General features: G+C 36.7%; 1 protein-coding gene across 1 annotated transcript in view; it reads left to right on the top strand.

The window, feature by feature from the left end:
• Positions 1 to 19,287, top strand: part of LOC139974903 (uncharacterized) — a 203,710-nt gene that overhangs the window by 37,792 nt on the left and 146,631 nt on the right. The window contains exon 2 of the mRNA XM_071982447.1: positions 6,986 to 7,297. Within this exon, the coding sequence (XP_071838548.1) occupies positions 7,277 to 7,297 (21 nt within the window). The 5' untranslated portion in view covers positions 6,986 to 7,276. The remainder of the gene's footprint in view (positions 1 to 6,985; positions 7,298 to 19,287) is intronic.

Raw genomic sequence — 19,287 nt, forward strand, 5'->3', positions numbered from 1 at the left:
TACTCTATAGAACTCAGACAATATTCTCTGCACGTATGCGGTTGTGCGTTGTAAACGGTTGTTGATACCACCCCCTCTGGATGAACCGAGAAACCCACTGAGCGAGTGATCACTTTGTATGACAGACAGACCTAATTTTGTGACCTAGGATGGCCTACTCACAGCTGCCTATAGTGAAAGGCAATTGAATTTAGTGGTGAGTCACTTTCTGTGTCTGCCTGCTAACATAGATGCTCGGTTGAAAATATGAGATTGTGATTGCCCTAATTATTCACTTCACTTCTCTCTCTTGAATATCTGTCTCCATTCTAAATATGCAATCAAGTCAGCCTAGCTTACAAAATTTGGTAACATTTGATGCCGCACTCCCCCTCCCCCCCCCTTCACTGACCTACTTCAGGGTCAGCACCCACTTCCTTCCAAATCTACCATCTTCAAGGCTTGTAACTTTCAATTCCAGAGTGTTTTGCAAGCCACTGGAATCTCATAGGTTTTAATGTATTGGTGAAGTTTCTGTAGTGGAATTCATATCCCGTCCTCCCCATTATGTAAGCGGGGCCTAGGAGACCCATGTTGTTGTTACAGCCAGTGTTTGAGTATTAATGAGTGGTGATTTATCATTGAATGAATCGACTCAGAAAAAGTTGTGACCTATTAAAACTCAATGTGATCTTAAAATTTTCCTTTGGAAAGATTGGACGTTTTTTTACAAAGTTTTCATTGGTTGTGCGGTTTGATGGGCTATAAAAATGACACAGTGTGGCATCATCTTTTCTTTCGTTTATCTGGGTTGAGTTAAGTACCACTAGATAAATGACAATTTCAGGGATAGATGCATCTGTTTAAAAGCAAATGAAAACAGTAACAGTCTACTAATTTGTGTTCGTTACAGAAGTTAATAACCCTGAGAATAGTCGACAGCCCATACCAACTTGATCTGCTCGGTAGTTTGTGTACTTTAAGCTATTTTCCTGTGCGTTCTTTTTTTGTGCAGCACTTTGGGTTTAGTCGGCAAATATTGGGGTTATTTTAATACCAGATTTACAGATTTCTATTAAACCAAAAATATAAGATTGCTATAGATAGGTCTATTATTTGCACCAAATTAATGTAATGGGCAATTTATAACAGTTGATTATAAAAATTCCCATAGAGAACTAGAGAAATTTTCTGGAGACTTATGATAACAATGTTTATTCATATATATGCAATGTAGTAAATCAATATATTTTTGCATATTTCTTGTTCCTTGTCAAAGGCAGAATGAATCTACATGTGATGGTAATGGCATGTGTATGTGTTAGTATGTATTTGTGTGCATGTGCGGTCGTGTGTGTGCGTGTGTGTGTTGCCTTGGCAAGTGAACACAGTATTAAACTTAAACAGCAACATGATCGTTGAACTTCATACATGGAATGTTTAGGCTCACTGTAGTAAATACCAGCACCCTTTTCTTTTTATGTAGATGTAGAAGGTCCATTGAGGTCAACAGAGGTCAAAGTTTAAAAAGTAAAGATTGTCATACTAGTTAGCCAACTCCATCTTAGTGAGTACAAGAATCATGTTGTTTAATGTGGAGGTCAAAGGTGAACAGAGATCAATAATTTGATATATATGTCATCAAGAATGTGGAATTTTATTGAAAATTGTGATAAATCAAATAAGTACTCACAATGTGTCATATGTCTATACTTGTTGTCTTTGATGCAGATACAAGACATGGTTTTTCATCTAGTTTGATGGTTCATTTTTCTTTCGCTCTAAAGTTACTTATTTTTTATCTTGCTAAAGGAAAGAATAAAAATCTGATCAAAATAAATCTTGTTTCTTTTTTGTAGGTAAATCAAAATTCTCTTTAAAAACAACAAGTTCTTTTGGAGAGGAATACATATATATATATATATATTAATTTTTTAAATCATTGACTGTTGATTAGACAACCTATTCCATTCTCTAGACAGGGAGAGCAAAGATGGTTTTGTTTTATTTCATCCAGACTTGATGGCAAGATATAATTACTGTAATGAAAAATAAGGCTTTTGAGTTCATAGACCCTCAAGATTAATAGCTCTGGGATGGTAGATATAGGTCAATGAGTTTTTTATGAGACTTGTTTCCAAGCAGAACAGCTTCAAACAAAAAATTCTAGAACAGTACGAGGAGGACGAGATGGGATAGAGGTTGACGATGCCTTGACACATCCTCCCCATAGCAGAGAATGTCATTCCATCTTGGATCACGAGATGATGAATGTTTGATGAGACATAGAAAGAGAGAGAGAAGGGAGAGAGGAAGAAAGAGAAAGAGAAAGACAAGAGAGTAATGTTAAAATGTTGGATATATATAATGTTAGTTGATTGCATGAACACCGTTGACTGAATGTTAACGGTTGTGTATCCATAGATCATTAAACTATGTAATGCCGAATAGGTACGTGGGCCAAAGTTATGCTACTAACAGGAGAGATGTGATATAATATCATATTGAAAATCATATTGAATAAACAACTGGATGTACATTGGAAGTGAAAATGTGGTGGCGGGTGGGCGAGAAGCGGGTGGGGGGAAGGGAGAACAGGAGAATCAGTAATTAGCACATGAAGGAATGACCACAGGTACCACGCCTTCAAGAGGAAATTTCTTACTTTGATGTTTGTCGGCGTCGTGTGCAAATTTGTTCCAAATTTTACAGTGTTACCATGTTAATAGTTTGACTCCTCTCTGTTGCACAACTGATTGCATCTTGGTATATACTGGTTTTAATTTTGGACATGTTTACATCGCTTTTGGCATATATCGATACGTTTCTTCAACATTTAGTAGACGTATGGCGTCTAAGCACGCATTAAGTGATTATAATGCTATTGTGCCTACATATTCAGCACTAATGCTAGAGTTAGCCTGCCATGTTGGTCACTGATATATATTTTCTATTTAAAGTATAACACGCTCATCTATATGTAAACTTGTCGTAGTCAAAGATATAGAATGTCCAAAAGTTGTGACTTCTACACACAATATATTAAAAAGAAAGCAGTGTTAGATTTAAGCAGATAATGAACCAATCTAGAATATAAATCCAAAGTCTTTCAGAATGGTATAGATTCACTAGGAAGAGGATGCAGGCTGTGATCCAGTAGTGTGTTTGCGTAAGGGGGGGGGGGGGTCGGGGTTGGTGGGTTATTGTAGTTTTTTGAATCCCAAATCACTCAGTTTTAGGACTTATGAAGCAACCTTTCCACAAAGTCTTGCAATCTTGAGCATGTATATATATGCAATGTTACAAAAAAAAGTGATGATTTATCACTTTATACATCCACTTGATGCCAATTCATGCATTATATCGAACGTTGACTGTAGACCTAAAGCATACAGACACAGCCTTCTTCCATGGTTTTGTTTCCACACAACTTTCTAGCATAGGAAACCATTTTCGAGTTACTTTTGATTTGAGTCAATATAAGTATCAATGTTTCATATTTGTTCTTCTCACAATATTCATGATGGTTAATGTTACCTAGCAACTGCTATAAACTTATATATTCATTTTGGAAAAGCAATATTGCCAAGTTTGCCAACAAAGGGAAAACAAATGAATATATTTCCATTTTTACATGAGTCACTGCAAAAAGTGCAAAGACGCTACTGTATCTTTTTTTCAAACTAAATGCATTCATTACGGCAAGCACTTATATATATCCGTCTTTATTCAGATTAAAGGTTCGTAATAGTTTTTGGAGTAATATTTGACTTCTTTTTGATGGAGACCTTGTGTAATGTGGACCTACTTAACAGACTGAAAGTATAGGTGTTTATGTGTAGTGAGGTGAGAATCATAATGCCAAGAAGATGTATACTTTCACTATGTAACAGTAAAATGAAAACTAAAGGAAAAAAAAATAAATAAAAGAAAAACATAATGGAAAAAGACTTGAACATGTCATGTAGCATTTTATGAAAGAGAAAAAGAAAAATGGAGAAATTGAAAATAGCTTATTAGATTTATAATTCCATTTCTGGAAGAAGTGAAGAGTATGAAGATGTGTATTAATGTATAGTACAGCCAATCTTTTGTGAGGGGGGAGGGAGGGTGGGGGTGGGGACTTTTTTTGCTTTTAGAAATGCATTTAAGGATCCAGACAAAAAAAATGGAACAATATGGAGGTTAGAATACAGTATTTGTTAGGAAACATGTACGTAAATATAAAGTGGATATAAATGCAACATGGAAGGTCAGAGTACAGTATTTAAGAGGAAACATATAAAGTTGCTTGAGTTGAAGATCAAAACTTACAGATAGAAATAAAAGAAATGTGTTAAAATGCTCTTGTGTGTGGACAGACATGTAAGCTTATCTTATTCTCGTGTCCTAGTTGGGTTGTTTGTGAACTTTGGATCTGGAAAGCATCTGCATATGTCCGAAAATGTTTCGTCTTGCTTTGAGCTCTGCCAATTAATGAAATGGTGGTTTAATTAAAATATCGTTCCCTTTAAGCGGACACTTTTCATTCTTTTGCAGTCAAAGGAGTTTTTCTTTCTTTCCGCTTTGGCCTCTGGCGGCGATTGGAACTTTAGCTAGTAAGGTAAACCTCTGAGATGTTGCACCAATAGTCATGCTCTGGTTAATCCTTTGTTGCCATGGCTAAATCCCTAAAAATAACCTCAAAATCAGGACGGCGTAGACAATAGCAACGGTCGTCGTCAGTCGGTCGGCAAGAGTTCCAGACACAGAGTATTACGTCAATCAAACCCTCGAACACTTCTTGATTTTAAGAATTCATTGTAGAGCCAGTCCGATATTAAATGCTGCGGATCTTAAACCTTTGAACTCTGCTGTGTAACAACAGTAGTCAGCCAGCGCTGTTTGTCAAGATCGTTCGACCGTACAGAGGGGCATTCTGTGTCCTTAGCATGTGGAAATTGGTTTTGTTAATTGTCCACTATTAAAAGAGTTTGGAAGTTTAAATTTACTGCAGCCAGTTAACTGTTGAAATTGTAAGGAGGTTGTGATGTGAACGTGTTTATATCACTGCATAGTAGCCAAAAGGGTGCCATGGTTGTTCAAATTTCTCAATCTTCCCTTCCCTACCACAACATCCCCTCTCCCCTCATACCTCCCCCTCCTTCAATCCTCTCAAAAACATTTTCCAATTTTTTTTTTCTAGTTTTACATGAAACCAAAAACATATTAGAGAAACTTTTGGTTTAAAAGCTTAACAGTTGAACAGACCTGTGTTAATGTTGTCGGTAGTTATCATGTTGTTACAAATAGGTCTTCTGACTACAAAGCCATACTTAGTAAACTATGCACACAATTGGTTACTGGTATACACCTCGGTCTATCATAAATAGGTCATCAGTCTTGGCCTCCAAATCTTAGCATGATAAAAATTGTTAGAAGTTTGGAAAAGAACTTTCCTGGATGATCTGGTCCTCAAAATTATTCCTCAAACCTGAGATTGTTACAAAATTAAAGATAATTTCTCTGTGCTGTGTGCAGGTGACTTATCTGACTTTCCAGCATATTTTGGGGAAATTCTGATGACGTTTTCAGATCTATACAGCCAAAACTGTTAGGCTTCTCAAGTCTGTTAATGTGAACTGTTTAATCCAGTTTTAACTCACAAGGTTTTCTTATATCTCAGACATTCTATTTTAAGTTGGTCTGACTCATTGGTTTACAACTATGAAGTTTATTGCAAGATTTCATTCTACTCGCAACAATTTCTAGGGACCTAATTAGTAGTTACCTTTCCTTTGCAACCAAGGATTACAGTACGAGCAGATTCAATACAAACTGTAGGTGCGTGCAACATAGCTGATTCTTGAAATAAATGAAGTGTGTTGTTAGCATTTAAACAGTATTAAAAAAAATTAATAAATGACATGAAATACAAAGGTTGATAAGTTAATAGGATTTGGTATTAATTTATCATTTCATGCATCTTTCTGTTCACTACCATGGCGGAAATATGATTTTTAAATGTCATTTTATCTCTGTGTACTCCATATATTGCTTGAAGAAAGTAGATACTTTGGCCCAGTTTTATGTGAATACACAGATATGTAGTACTGTATGCACACACCATTGATGTGCCTGAGTACCACCTCAGGGTATGCTCTGTTAAAGATGTGTACAAGTGTACCTGTGACCTCGCTGAGGTCATTCAAGGACACAACAGAGCCTTGTAAGGTTACTATTTTGCCTTGGAATACACAAAAGGGGTTAAAGAACACTATGGCTAAGATTTCTACCAATTTTCAATAGCCCAATTGCAGGCTGTAGTTTCACAGTTGCTGTCTGGGAAAAGTGTTTCTGCTACGTATACACAGCATTGTGTGACATTTGGAAATAGTGTTACAACATTTTGCAGGTACACATACTGTAGTGTCTATGTTGGGAAACCCACTTTTGTCAGAAGTTCACATCCACACTTTGGGGTTACACCTCCACTAAAAGCAACTCGACTAATTTGATTGATTTTAGTGCTGCAGGAAGGTGAAAACTGGTTGTAAACTTGTGAAAATTTGACACTGTAGCTTTGCACCTTTGTCAAAAGAAATCTCATTGATCTGGGTTCAAACATAAAATTGGAAAACTACATTCAATCCAAAAACAAAGGGACAGAAAGATAATATATGTCAACTTAATTTTTAATTTTTTTAATTTTTTTTTTTATCATTTCTTTTGTGTAAGCCAGTCGCCTACACCGACTAACACATTGACGCAGCTGATTTAGTGATTACTGTAAGTACACTGTACAAGTACTACACAAGTATTGTAAAAAAAGTAATCATTAGCAAATGCTGACCGACAACAAAGCTATAGCTGCTCATGAGCTTCATTCAGAGTTCTCTTTTATTTCCTGGAGTAGAAACTTAGTGCTGATATTCATACATCCTTGTTTACTTGTACGTGTTTTGTTTCCTCGAGGATTTCAATATTGCAACTGACTACATTTCCTCAATCTCTTTGTATTATATAGCTGGCTCATAACTACCTTGGCTTTGTCGGACATACAGATAGATCTAAGGAGAGACAACAGATCTAGGCTCACCAGAAGTGGAAAAAAAAATCTCTTTTATGGATATTCTTTTAGTGAGTTCACCTCATCACTGCTGACTTTCCGTCCACTTTACAACTCTTTCGATCAGAAAAAACAGGAGCAAACTTAAACATCTGGTTTTATGCTCTTCCCCCGTCTGGAACGGTCTACATTTGCATAGAGAGAAGCCACGCCCATTGAAAGTTGAAAGAAGAGAGAACAGAAGAACGAATGCAGCCTCAAGATCTCTCCGTGAGTGTTAAACAAATATTATTCTTTCCTTTTAATCAGGGTATAACACCTTTTAAGGTTGGGAGCATGAGAGGAAGTATTCCTCATTTCTGGTAATGTGAAACAATAAGGGAGGAGTATATTAAGTGCTGAGTCACCGTATGCAAATTAGATAGCTTTTGTCATCCAATGAATCTGCTGGTTCAACTGTAGCAGTGCTTTAAGGAAGATTTTAGGCAGAATTTCGTCTCGATATGTTTAGGTCCGAGAAAAAGAAGAATTTGAGAACTAGGTACAATGGTTCTACAGCTAGTTTGGTTTTCAGATTCACTTGCAAAAATATGCTAAATCTCTGGAATAATCCTTTAAGGCTGCATTGATGATGATGATGTCAGCGCCTCAGGCCTAAATGTCATGTTTATTCATTTTTTTTGTAATAAATTATCATAACTCAACCAAAAACTCATTCTTTTAACTATATACTTGTAAGGGAGCACCCTTGGATGACATTCAACACTATTTGTCCTAGCCACATTTGTACTACAGGTAAGTATGTCATTTGAGACCATAAAATGTTTCACATGTTCTTATCGAGTCCAGTGTTACATCAGGGAACTGACCGGATGGTTTATGAATAATTAGACTGCATAGTCCAGTCACTTTAATGAATGATCCTAATGATGTTTAAAGGGTCATTTCTCAAAAATAAAATGTTTACATCGTATTTAAATTAATTTTGTGACTTGTAGAAAGTCATCCTTTAAGATGAAGGCCGTAAGTCCAGTGTATATATGAGAACAGGACATCTGATGGCTAGAGTCTTTAACTTAAATTCCAATGTAGCCGGGGAATACGTTTGCATAGCTCTTTTCAGTTTTGGCAGTTTACTTCTGATAAAATACTGAAATAGCATGCTTCAGTATATATGTATTAAAAACAAGGCTTTCAAGATTTTTTCATTTGTGTAATTTGTGTAATATGTGTAATTTGACTATTTTGCATGTTGCATTTTGCTGTGCCATTCCAGATCATCATTCCCTGGTGATATTTACATTTACCTCTGAGATAAGGTGGCATAGTTTAGGTGTTTAAGATGTTCGTATTTCACTGACACTTTATATGGTAAGATATGAAGGAGGGACAGCTTATAAAAACCTGTTTCTGTGGAAAACGAGTAAATATAGGCTATCCATGTAAAAAATATCACTGGAAAATAATTTTCAGTCAGACCAAACATCAGTTACTGTTGAAACTGCCATATGAGGTAGCACCATTCCTGCATGAAAATCTTTGCCCTAATTTCCCCTAAAAGAGCTAATATTGGGGAATCCATGGTATTGTGCCTATATATACATATAATATATCAAGAAAGGCTGCCTTGGCAGTTAATATTGTATTCATCATGTGCATGCCAGGTAGTGAGTACAAGAAGTTGACTGCTTTTGGTATAGGTCAAAGGTCATTTGAGCTCAACATTGGTTGTAAATCGTAATGTAAATCCATTCTAAAGGTAATATCTTAAAGATAAAATAGAATGCAACATCATTCTTGTATTCAGAATTGGTATCCATGCAGTGTTATGAGTACTAGAAACATCATTCATTTGGTAGAGGTGAAAGGTCATTTGTGGGTCAGCAAAGGTTCAAACTGCAAGTGATACATCTCCAGAATGATACACTATATTTGTGTGGATGCAATATTTTGAATAATTTTAAGAAGCCATTTGGTTGATGTTGATACCGAAATCTGAGATCAACATGTAAAAGTTTATTACTGTTTGGGATATCTCAAGATGGAGAGAGCGATCAATCGTGTACTCAGCATGTAGATGCTGTTTTGGAATTCAAGATTTATGGCACATGTCTCTCAGCGGTATCGTAGTACTCTACTGTCACACTCTCTCACAGGTCTACTTTATAGTCTAAGTCATTGTTAACATGGCCACCATCACCCATCACCACCACCCTTCACCCTTCACCACCACCACAACCATCACCAACACACTTATCCGTCTTCAGGTTTCAGCTCTACCCCTCATTGCCACACCACCACCCTTCTGCCCCTCACTGTGCCATTCTTCAAGGGCCTCACTGCCACCCTTCACCCACCCTTCACTGAGACCCTTCACTACCAATATCTGCCATACCGCCCTCACCTACGATAAAACTTGTAGTCCAGGCCACATCAACTGAGGTCAACATTGGAATGCTTTTGCAGACAATTGGAAATATATATAATTGATTATAATGAAAAGAAGGATACATGGTTTTTACAAGATGGAGATATACATCTACAAAAGGTTTATGATAACTGTTGGCACTTCCTTTGTAAAAGCTGATAATATGCTCTACTAATAAGACAAATAAAACAGGCAGGGTCAATGAATGTAAAATAATACAGACAATCAAAAGTATGGAAAAGGTTAAAACATCATTCTTGAATGTTTTCATCAACTGACAAGGATCTAATCTTGAAACGTTGAGACTACAAAATTGTTATATCTAATTGTAATAACAAATGAAATGGGGAGGAAATATGTTATAATGTCTAAATGAAGTTTTCCCTGAACCCTAAACTGGAAGATCACCAAGATGATGAAAGAGTTGAGTGTAATGTTTCTGGAAATACCCCAAGAGTATTATAGGTACTGGTTTTATCTTTACTCGTAAAAGTAGCTATAATTTTACACGATGGTGAATCATCGTCATTTTATAATCCACTGTTGAAAGATCCTCAAGTTAAATGAAGAGCAAAGGTGATTATAGGCTATAGTAGGTAGGGCTTTTAGTAAGCTTTAGGAATCTTCCCTTAAATAATTTAGTGGCCAGTTTGGATGGCAGTTGTTTCAGGAATGCATCTCGATGAAAAGGGGACGGCATTAAAAAATGTGGAAGTGTCCATTTACAACTTCAGGATAATCTGTGAGCTCTAAAAGTCATGATGGTTATAAAGACTGGCTTCAAAATAATGGGTAGCCAGTAAGGAGGGCGATGCTCCTAAGAGTTGGCTCCTTAGACAGTTGAGATTAAACACATCCATGTACTGTCAGTAATATTCAGTGGAGTTCGTGCTTGCTCCAATGTTACCTCTTTGGGGACGTGATGCTCCTAAAGGGCACCTTGGACCATTAGATTTGTTGAGGGGGATTAATCTAGTTGGCCTCGTTTCAAAACTAGTCAAGTGCAAACAAATGTCTTCTTCAAAAATGTTCAAGTTCAGTTTACCCTGTAAAAAAAAAAAGCATTCAGATGCTCCCTCGTGTTATGACCTATGCCCTAATGGTCACTGTGGGCCACCAGAATCATTCAGGGCATCAGCTGAGTTATCCACTTCAGGGACAATGACACAGATTTGAGATGCGGGAGGGGGTGTGTGGGAGGGGGAGTCGGACCAACTTTCAGCTGTGGTGAAATCTGCTGTTTGTGGTGGCACCACATCTGTGTGACACTCACTGATATATGAACAAATTATTGTGGGGGGTTTGGATTTCCCTTCCCTCTCCCCCTCCCTTGCCTTCACTCCTTCCCCCTTCCTTGCCTTCTCCTTTCCTCTGCCCTTCCCCTGATGATTAGGCTACAGTAATAATCATCTCATCAAATTTAACAAGTAAACAATACTTCATTGATGTACGTTGAAACACTTCTAATTTCATTTGTTGTTACTCAATTATAAAGATGTGATTGGATGGATCTGTTGTTGTGCAGTCAATAGTTCCACTGGCTGCTGCACTCAATCATAATTTTTCATACTCAAAAGTATAACTGAAATCAATAACCTATAAAACAACACCGATATATTAAATTCTAATCGTGAGAAACTCTCCACATGTGTAAGCGTTAGAATTTGGAAGGAATATAAATATTTTCGAAGAGTTAACAGTATATACTCGATAATGAAATCGACTAATTATTGCATCAAAGGTGGTGTGATGTCAGATTTTCCTTGGCCAGCTGTTGACTTAACAACCTATTGAGAGAAGTCAATGGTGAGGTGTCAATCAGTAAAACAAATTTTCACATTATTGCCAAATAACCTTGATAAGGCAAACATTAGGCTGTAGGCCTGAATATTCTCCTCTGTTCTTTCACACCTTTTGTCTGGTTCACTATGGGGCCGCCTATTGTTCTATATTGTGCACCTTTGAAGGTGCTCACAGCAGCGCCGACCTTCGCTAAGGAGACGTAGACAAAAAGAAAGAATTAAACGCACACCCACCTAAAGCTAATAAACTTGCAATTTAAGTAGATCAGAATGTTGGGGAGTTGGTGTTGTTTCGTATTTTGTAGGTATCCATGGTTCCTTAGGGTCCTATACTGTATTCAAAAGTCATTGTGTCTGTTGACGTAGCAACCATGTGTTTGTGACCATCGATCAATCTCGAAAGTGAAAAGAGGAGCAGTATGTTAAGGGCTCCAGGACGAATGAAACGGTTACGTCGATATTGCACCCTGTGCGTAATAAAAATAGCATTTTATGCAGTTTTGTAACTTTAATATTCACTAATGATTTGTGGATAAAACCAATTGGCTGTCCTTGCTTACAGAGTTAGTATCAATTTTAGTCCATCACAGAAAATTAATCTGTTTCCCTCTAAATGTAGAAAGGGAAGAGCTGTTCATAATTTGCAAATCTTTGAGATCTTTCTGCCTTACTTCTCTGGTATGATTTGGTTTGATTAAAGTCCAACCTGGGCTCCCAATGGCTGACCTGCGAGTTAAGTCGAGCCTGTAAAAGGCTGCATGCTTCCTGCCTACCAGCACACCGTTTATGGTGGAATTTTGATTCTGTTGGGCCATCTGCTCCAACCATTGACCCCATGCCAGCTTGCATTATTCGCCCCTCTGTGCCCCTAAATGTTGCCCTCATTTTTCTGTGTCCCTCCTCCTTCCCCACCCACCCCCCCTCCAACTTTCTAATGCCTGGTAACACCACTGGACAGATCATTGAAAATTCATCAAAAGTGAAACTTTAAATGACGGTTTTAAAAAAAATGAATACCAACAAATATACACCTCACAAACCTCTTGAACCTTGAAAGTACATCAATTTACAACTTTCATTTAAATATTTAACGTTATCCTCATGAGGACTATCAGGCTGAATATTTGAATTATTAAGAAGTGGCGGTTGAATGTGAAATTGTCTTTTTATTATGCAAGAGAAGGAGCTTAATAACTACTGTTTCAAAGCTGTGACTTGGGTTTCTGTCTGTAAATATGTTGGTATTTTGTAGGATTTTGTAGGTTTGCAAAAAAACAAGAAATAAATAAATATGTACCAAACCAGAGGACACCTACATAGTCTAGTCTTTAGACTATTGCTCGTCAGAAACTCCTCTCGTCCTTTAACAGGATGCAGCAGGATACAGTGGCAGAGCTAGGGGTATTGGTCAGAGGGGGCGAGAATGGTCTGTAGGGGCACTTTCGACACTATCTAAACGGGGCGCCACCACAGATTGGCGCGGAGCGTAGAGAATTTTTTTGAGTAAAGATACGCTCTAGATCGCCGGAAATGACACTTTCCCCGCCTTGCTAATTTGCAGATAAACGAAGAATAAATAGCCCTTAGAGCATTTTGTCAGAAAATTACACCAAAAAAGTGTGACCAATGTCAGTAAGTAAAAAGTGGAAAAAGCTGAAAAGGGCGCCAGCAGTCCATTTGAGTCCGTCAGGGGGGGGCATCCGCCCCCCCTGACTGTATGGACGCTCCGCCACTGGCAGGATATATAATTGGATATAGCAGCTTAGAGTATGATTATGACTTGGTAATCACTGATGTGACCAATGGGAGGCATGGGGGGGGGGGTGGGGGGCCGCATTCTCCATCCCCAAAAGATTTGGTGTTTCCCAAGGTGCTCCCACACCCAAATGAAATTGTGTATGTCTAAAACAGTAGATTTTGAAGAGCTGATATAAGTTCTGGATACATTGAATGCCAAAACTTTGGGTGTTTTGTCCTCCTTGACCCCCACCAGGGGCCATACGACCATCCCTGGATACCTTTCCAGCATGAATTTACGCTGACACTTTTGCATGGGGTGCCAGATTGCATAATTACAGGCATTCTGTGTTCTTCCAAGTGTGTGTCTGGTGTAAATATTGTTTTACCAAGAACAAAGGGGCTGGCTGATTGTAACACTTTATGTTACTTAATTGCCTATCATAATTGAAGTGTGCTATATATAAACTATATACAGGTTGAGTGATATGTTTTTTTCCTGTACATAACTTTACTCTATTTATGCCATTTGAACTTTGTTTTGTGATTTTAAATTTGTTGAATTAAATGATGAGCCAGAGATTAAAACAGTGAGTCACAAAAGGTGGTAAAAATCGGCAAGGCTTTGAAACGTGACCCATAAATAGCCAGATAATTCGAGAGCCTGTCAATCAAACATGAATGTTCCTTTTATCAGATTGTCACACTTGATGTATCATGATGAATAAACATGAACTCCCCGGTCAGTCAGTTGTGTGCAAGCTATAGATCTTAGAAAGAGCTGTACTGTATGTGGGGGTCAGTGGTTACAAAGGTTACAAAGTCTGTCTAGGCCTTATCAACCATATACAACCATATCCTGTTAGCAGGTCATGTAAACTACTGTGTGATAATGTGAATTTGCAAGGAGGCTGGGGAAGGGAAGAGGAGGGGTGGTATATGGGAGATCAACTTGGCAGATCAGAACCTTATAGGCACCAGTGATTTTCTTGGTAGGACTGGATATACTGTACACCTCTTCTTTTTGATTCCATAAGGTAATGTTTTACCTTAAGACTAAATTGGTGTGCAAACTTATCTGGTGGTGTATTAAATACAGACTGTATTCTGCAAGATGTCTATAATAGACTCTAGATAGATACATACTGTACCACTAAGTTATATCGTCTGGCATTCTTGATAATTTTCACATTTGTATTGATTTTGTAGACGTTGATTCTCAATTGACTTAAGTAGCCATTGTTCTAATATTTTGTATACTGCCTGAATATTCTGTTACAATTAACTAACTAGCCAATGTTCTATTTTACCTGAATATTTGGTTATGATTAACTAGCCATTGTTCTGATAGTTTGTATACTGCCTGAATATTCTGTTACAATTAACTAACTAGCCAATGTTCTGATAGTTTGTATACTGCCTGGATATTCTGTTACAATTAACTAACTAGCCAATATTCTGATAGTTTGTATACTGCCTGAGTATTCTGTTACAATTAACTAGCCATTGTTCTGATAGTTTTTTATACTGCCTGAATATTCTGTTACAATTAGCTAACTAGCCAATGTTCTATTTTACCTGAATATTTGGTTATGATTAACTAGCCATTGTTCTGATAGTTTGTATACTGCCTGAATATTCTGTTACAATTAACTAACTAGCCAATATTCTGATAGTTTGTATACTGCCTGGATATTCTGATCTCTACAGTCTCTCTTTAAAACAGCTCAAATTGATGACACACAGCTATTCAAGGGGAAACTATATGAGAATGTGCAAACTTCAAAAAAGTCTGGTCTAAAGGGTGGGTACCTGCGTGGGCATTTGTTTGGGTGCAGAGAAACTGTGTAATCAAAGACTAACGACAGATCATTGATAAAAAAAGGGCAATTAATATAGAACCTTTGAAGCTTTTATCTACACTGTTGCTGTCTGATTATCTTTTGAGATTGTTTCAACCTATTGATAAAAAAGGTAAGGAGTCAATTAAAAGTGACATCACTGTCCTCTGCCGTAAAAATCAAATGTTGTTGTGAGGTACACAGTAAAGAACCCCACATTGTGTTGACAAATGTCATTATTTTGTAATAATATTGTAATAATGTTTGTATGAGGGGCTGCAATCATATAAGCCACCAACCTCCCCGATGGCCTCTTGCTACGACTTTTGTTTGGGAGATTCCTTTTCGCTGCTCTCCCGAAGTGACAGGAAATCGTTAAAAAAAAAGATAGAAATGTGACACTCAGCATGCAGCTTATATGTATGGACCTAATGATCAACTCAAGACCTGTAAATATGTGCTTACTTTGGTTGTTACTGTGTGTCATGACTAAGGTACAATGTCATATATTCTGACATAAAAAGATCTCTTTCGATGTAACTTGTAGGTGTAAGAGAGCCATGTGGAAGCAGCCATTTGGTCACTACCTTTGTATTTAATAGCAAGCTCTTACCAGGGAGCTGCGTTAATGTAGCAGCTCCCTGCTCTTACTGTAAAAAAAACACAAAATGTTAAGTTGAGTGTTTTATTTCTTTTAATTCTTCAATGCTGTCTATGCTTAATTTCAGTGTTTCTGTGACATTTTTGGTATATAATTCAAGTAACACATATTTTCAGTTGGGGAATTGAACACTATCTTTGGGGGTGATAGGAATTGATCATTTCACCTGTTTGGGCGTATTTAGTTTATACAATGCAATCTGAAGTTGATGTAAACAACCTCAGCAGTTGATTTTGGTTGTCCGAACCGAAATATGATTGTCTCAGACTTCTGGACTACCATTCTCCCATTAAAAATTTGTCCTTCATCTGTCTAGGTGACTAAATGTTGAGAACATAATGAAATGCATTAATAACTTAATGTTCAATTAACCTTAATTTTGTGAAAAATCTATGAAGATGCCTTAATTTATTTCGTCATATATTTTTACATCTAATATTTCATTTTGTGTTAGTGTACTTGGTTGAGAATGATCAGACCCTTTGTGCCAGTGATGTTATGGGGAGCATCTCCCTGACCTACCTGTAAACCTCCAAGTTGGTATATAATGTAAGGTAATGCCTCCTATGTGGCCACTAGTGGTTTTATATGTGATTGGTTGTGTTTTGCATGAGTACCTATATACAATAGACTGTCCTCTTTGAAGACTTCCTGATTAATTTCACGCTGCTGCAGTGGATATATATTTACTGGCTATTGTTACAATATTTATGTTTAATCATGGTAATTGAACTGTGCTATACTGTACTAGTGCCATCCATTCTTCATAGCTGACTTAAAGTTTAGTGTGAGTACAACAGCATGAGTGAGTACCAGTAGAAATCCTTGTCAGTTTGGATAGTTCCCTAATGCTAATACCACTCTATACTGTCCTCTCATATCATGCTGCAAAGCCCTCGTACTGACAGTATGAACAGTTCCTAATCTTCCAGTTCCTAATCTGATTCTAATGCTAATACCACTCTTTACCTGTCCTCTCATATCATGCTCAAATAATGAGAAAAAAAAACTACACCAAAAAAAGGGGATTTTTTGGGGGGCGGTTGGTCATGTGATTAATAATTAGTCTACTATATGAAACAATTGACTGGGCGACGAAAAACTGATAGCCAAATGAGAATCATGAATTACTCTTAAAAATCTGTGTTTTGGTTTGATCAACTAAATTACTTGGTTTGAGAAATTGCTAACAATATGCAAAAAGCTCCCTTTGCTTAAATAGAAGCAGTGTTGAAAGTTGCCATGCAGGATTGATGTAGGATTCATGCAGGCTAGGCCATGCAGGTTTATAAATCACAAATTCCCAGAACCTTGTATTTAGTATTTAGTATAAATGGTGCCACGTTTAACCATTCGGTTAAATTCTACAATTGCGGGTTTAGCAAAATACTTATCTAGCCGAGACAGCTGTTGCCTTTGCACAGTGCTAACAAAACAAAATTCAACAATTTACACGCTTTTAAGCATATGTTATCATTAACATTTTTTTTAAAGCTGTGCCACCTAACACCTTCAACAGAATAGCCAGTTGCTGTTAATATAGTTAGCAAGGTCAGGTATGTCCTTTAGGCACAAGATGAAAGGATAATAAAGCAAACAGTGAAAGCTGAATTTTACCCATGAAATTTTGAATAAACTAGACAAAAGTCTTTGTCATTAGAGAGATTGTGAAGTGTACTCCTAGTCATAATTTACACCTACTGTAATAATAAATGGTAAAATATTAATAAAGTTATAAATCAATTTATTAGAATGATATAATTTTTCCAACCTTTAGTGTGTAAGTGTGATATCAAACAGATCAAAAAGGCAAAGTAAACCACCTTTCAAAACAGAAAGTGAAGGTAAAAACAGATCACTTCAAGTTGTTCTCATCTTTATTACAAAATAATAGATTTTCTTTATTATAGTGTTTTGTGATCAATGTTTTGACTATCTGGGTCAACCGGAGTATAACCGCTGTGTTCTTTGTTTTCGGATGGTGTCGTTTCATACCGATGTAGTCCCACGGATATGAGGTTAACACCCCCTCTACCTTCTCTCCAAGTCGGTAAAAAACAGTTTTCAATATAACAAGGAAATGGTTAGAAATGTTATAACGTGATACAAAAAAAATATATATAAAAAAAAAATAAACGTAGAGGTATGTTCAAACTTGAAGAAAAATTTCACGTGATGAGAGGAAATACTGTTTTAGACATTTCTGAAATGAACAGTATTTTTAGTTTTTTTTAAATGTGTATGGAGATGTGTTGCTGTAGGTTATATTGTCATATGTATAAATAGTTGAAAAGTTGTGTTTGTTTGGGAATCACCTTTAAATTAGAGGTTTTTTTTTTTACTGCACACTTGATCAGGAGCCCCACATTCAGAGGTGCATGGAGAAGTTTCAATCTGAGAGAGGGGGGCAGAAACTTCAAGGGAAAGTGGGACACGTGACTTTGATTTTTTGATGGCACAAACCAAAATATTATCTCAAAACTGCCTGACAAAATGGATCTAGTATATGTATTCTGTACCACAAAAATGCCACATTTTAATTTTATTTTTTTCTTCCATTTCTCAACAAAGGTTCTTTTTAATTATATTTCTTTTATCCTCTTAAATAAGAGGCCCTTTTTTTTGGTCAATGAAAAAAAAAATGGAAAAGGGCACTCCTCATTTATTAAAAGGGGCAATTTCGAGTTTAAACAACTCCATTATATCTGATGATTATGTATAAAATAAAACCCAAAAATAACTAATCACATAGTGTTTTGCTGGCGATATGATCGAGAAGTTAACTTGCGATGATCGTACTGGGATATGCTATCTTTAGAAACCTGAATATTTTGTATCTTTAACAGGAACAAATCCCTCACTCCCCCCCAATCCCCATAGACAAAGTATTGTTTTTCTGACAAAGCTGACAATTGTTGACTAGTATTCTTATCAGAAAAGAAAAAATCACAAGGAATACAAAGTCACGTTAGGATCTACTTTTGACAACTTGAATATTATACATCTAACACAAGTTTTTCAAAATGAAGTCTTGTCATGCTTAGCTTTCCTCTCAAACCATGTATAATTGTTACCCATGATGCATGAATATTTTTCATACACTTGTTAATAGTGACTTTGCACAATTGCTGAAATCCACCGACTGAAGATTGCGTGTGTACCAAGTTATTTTATATGCAGAGGGATTACATTGGATTTTATTCGGATAAAAAAATTCTCCCCAGCTGTCAGTGCGATTTCAAAGGACAAACATTAAAATATGTGGCTCACCAAGGTAATACCCATTTCTGTAGTCGAAGGAACAGACGTGTTGAATAATTTACATTAAACGAACAAGAAAGAACAAATTGCGAAAGGTTTAAATTGCAACTCTGGCTATGGAAACATGCATATAATCAGTCAACAATTTTTGCAACGATCAATGATTTGCATTTTTGTATTCTGAATTATATGCAAGTATAAAATGTGTACATTGTCGTCCATAAAGGTTTGATATACCACATATATAGTATGTAAGGACCTTTAAAAGGGTTTAAGATAGAGAATTCATAGGATTTGAAAGGTTCACAACATATGAATAATTAAAAAAGGAACATTTTCCTTGATGAAGAATCCTAGTTTTTTGGGGGTTAGTATCAATCCATGGCATATATTTGATATGGGAAATGAAAGGTAAGGGGTGGGGCGATGTAGGGGTGGGGCTTTGGAGGGTGATGGGGTTTGAATGTATGCAAGTTCAATCCACTAGAAACTTCTTTTTCCTATAAGTACATTTCAATTTTGTTTTTAAT

This window comes from Apostichopus japonicus, chromosome 10 (genome assembly GCF_037975245.1).
Source record: "Apostichopus japonicus isolate 1M-3 chromosome 10, ASM3797524v1, whole genome shotgun sequence".
Classification (NCBI taxonomy): domain Eukaryota; kingdom Metazoa; phylum Echinodermata; class Holothuroidea; order Aspidochirotida; family Stichopodidae; genus Apostichopus; species Apostichopus japonicus.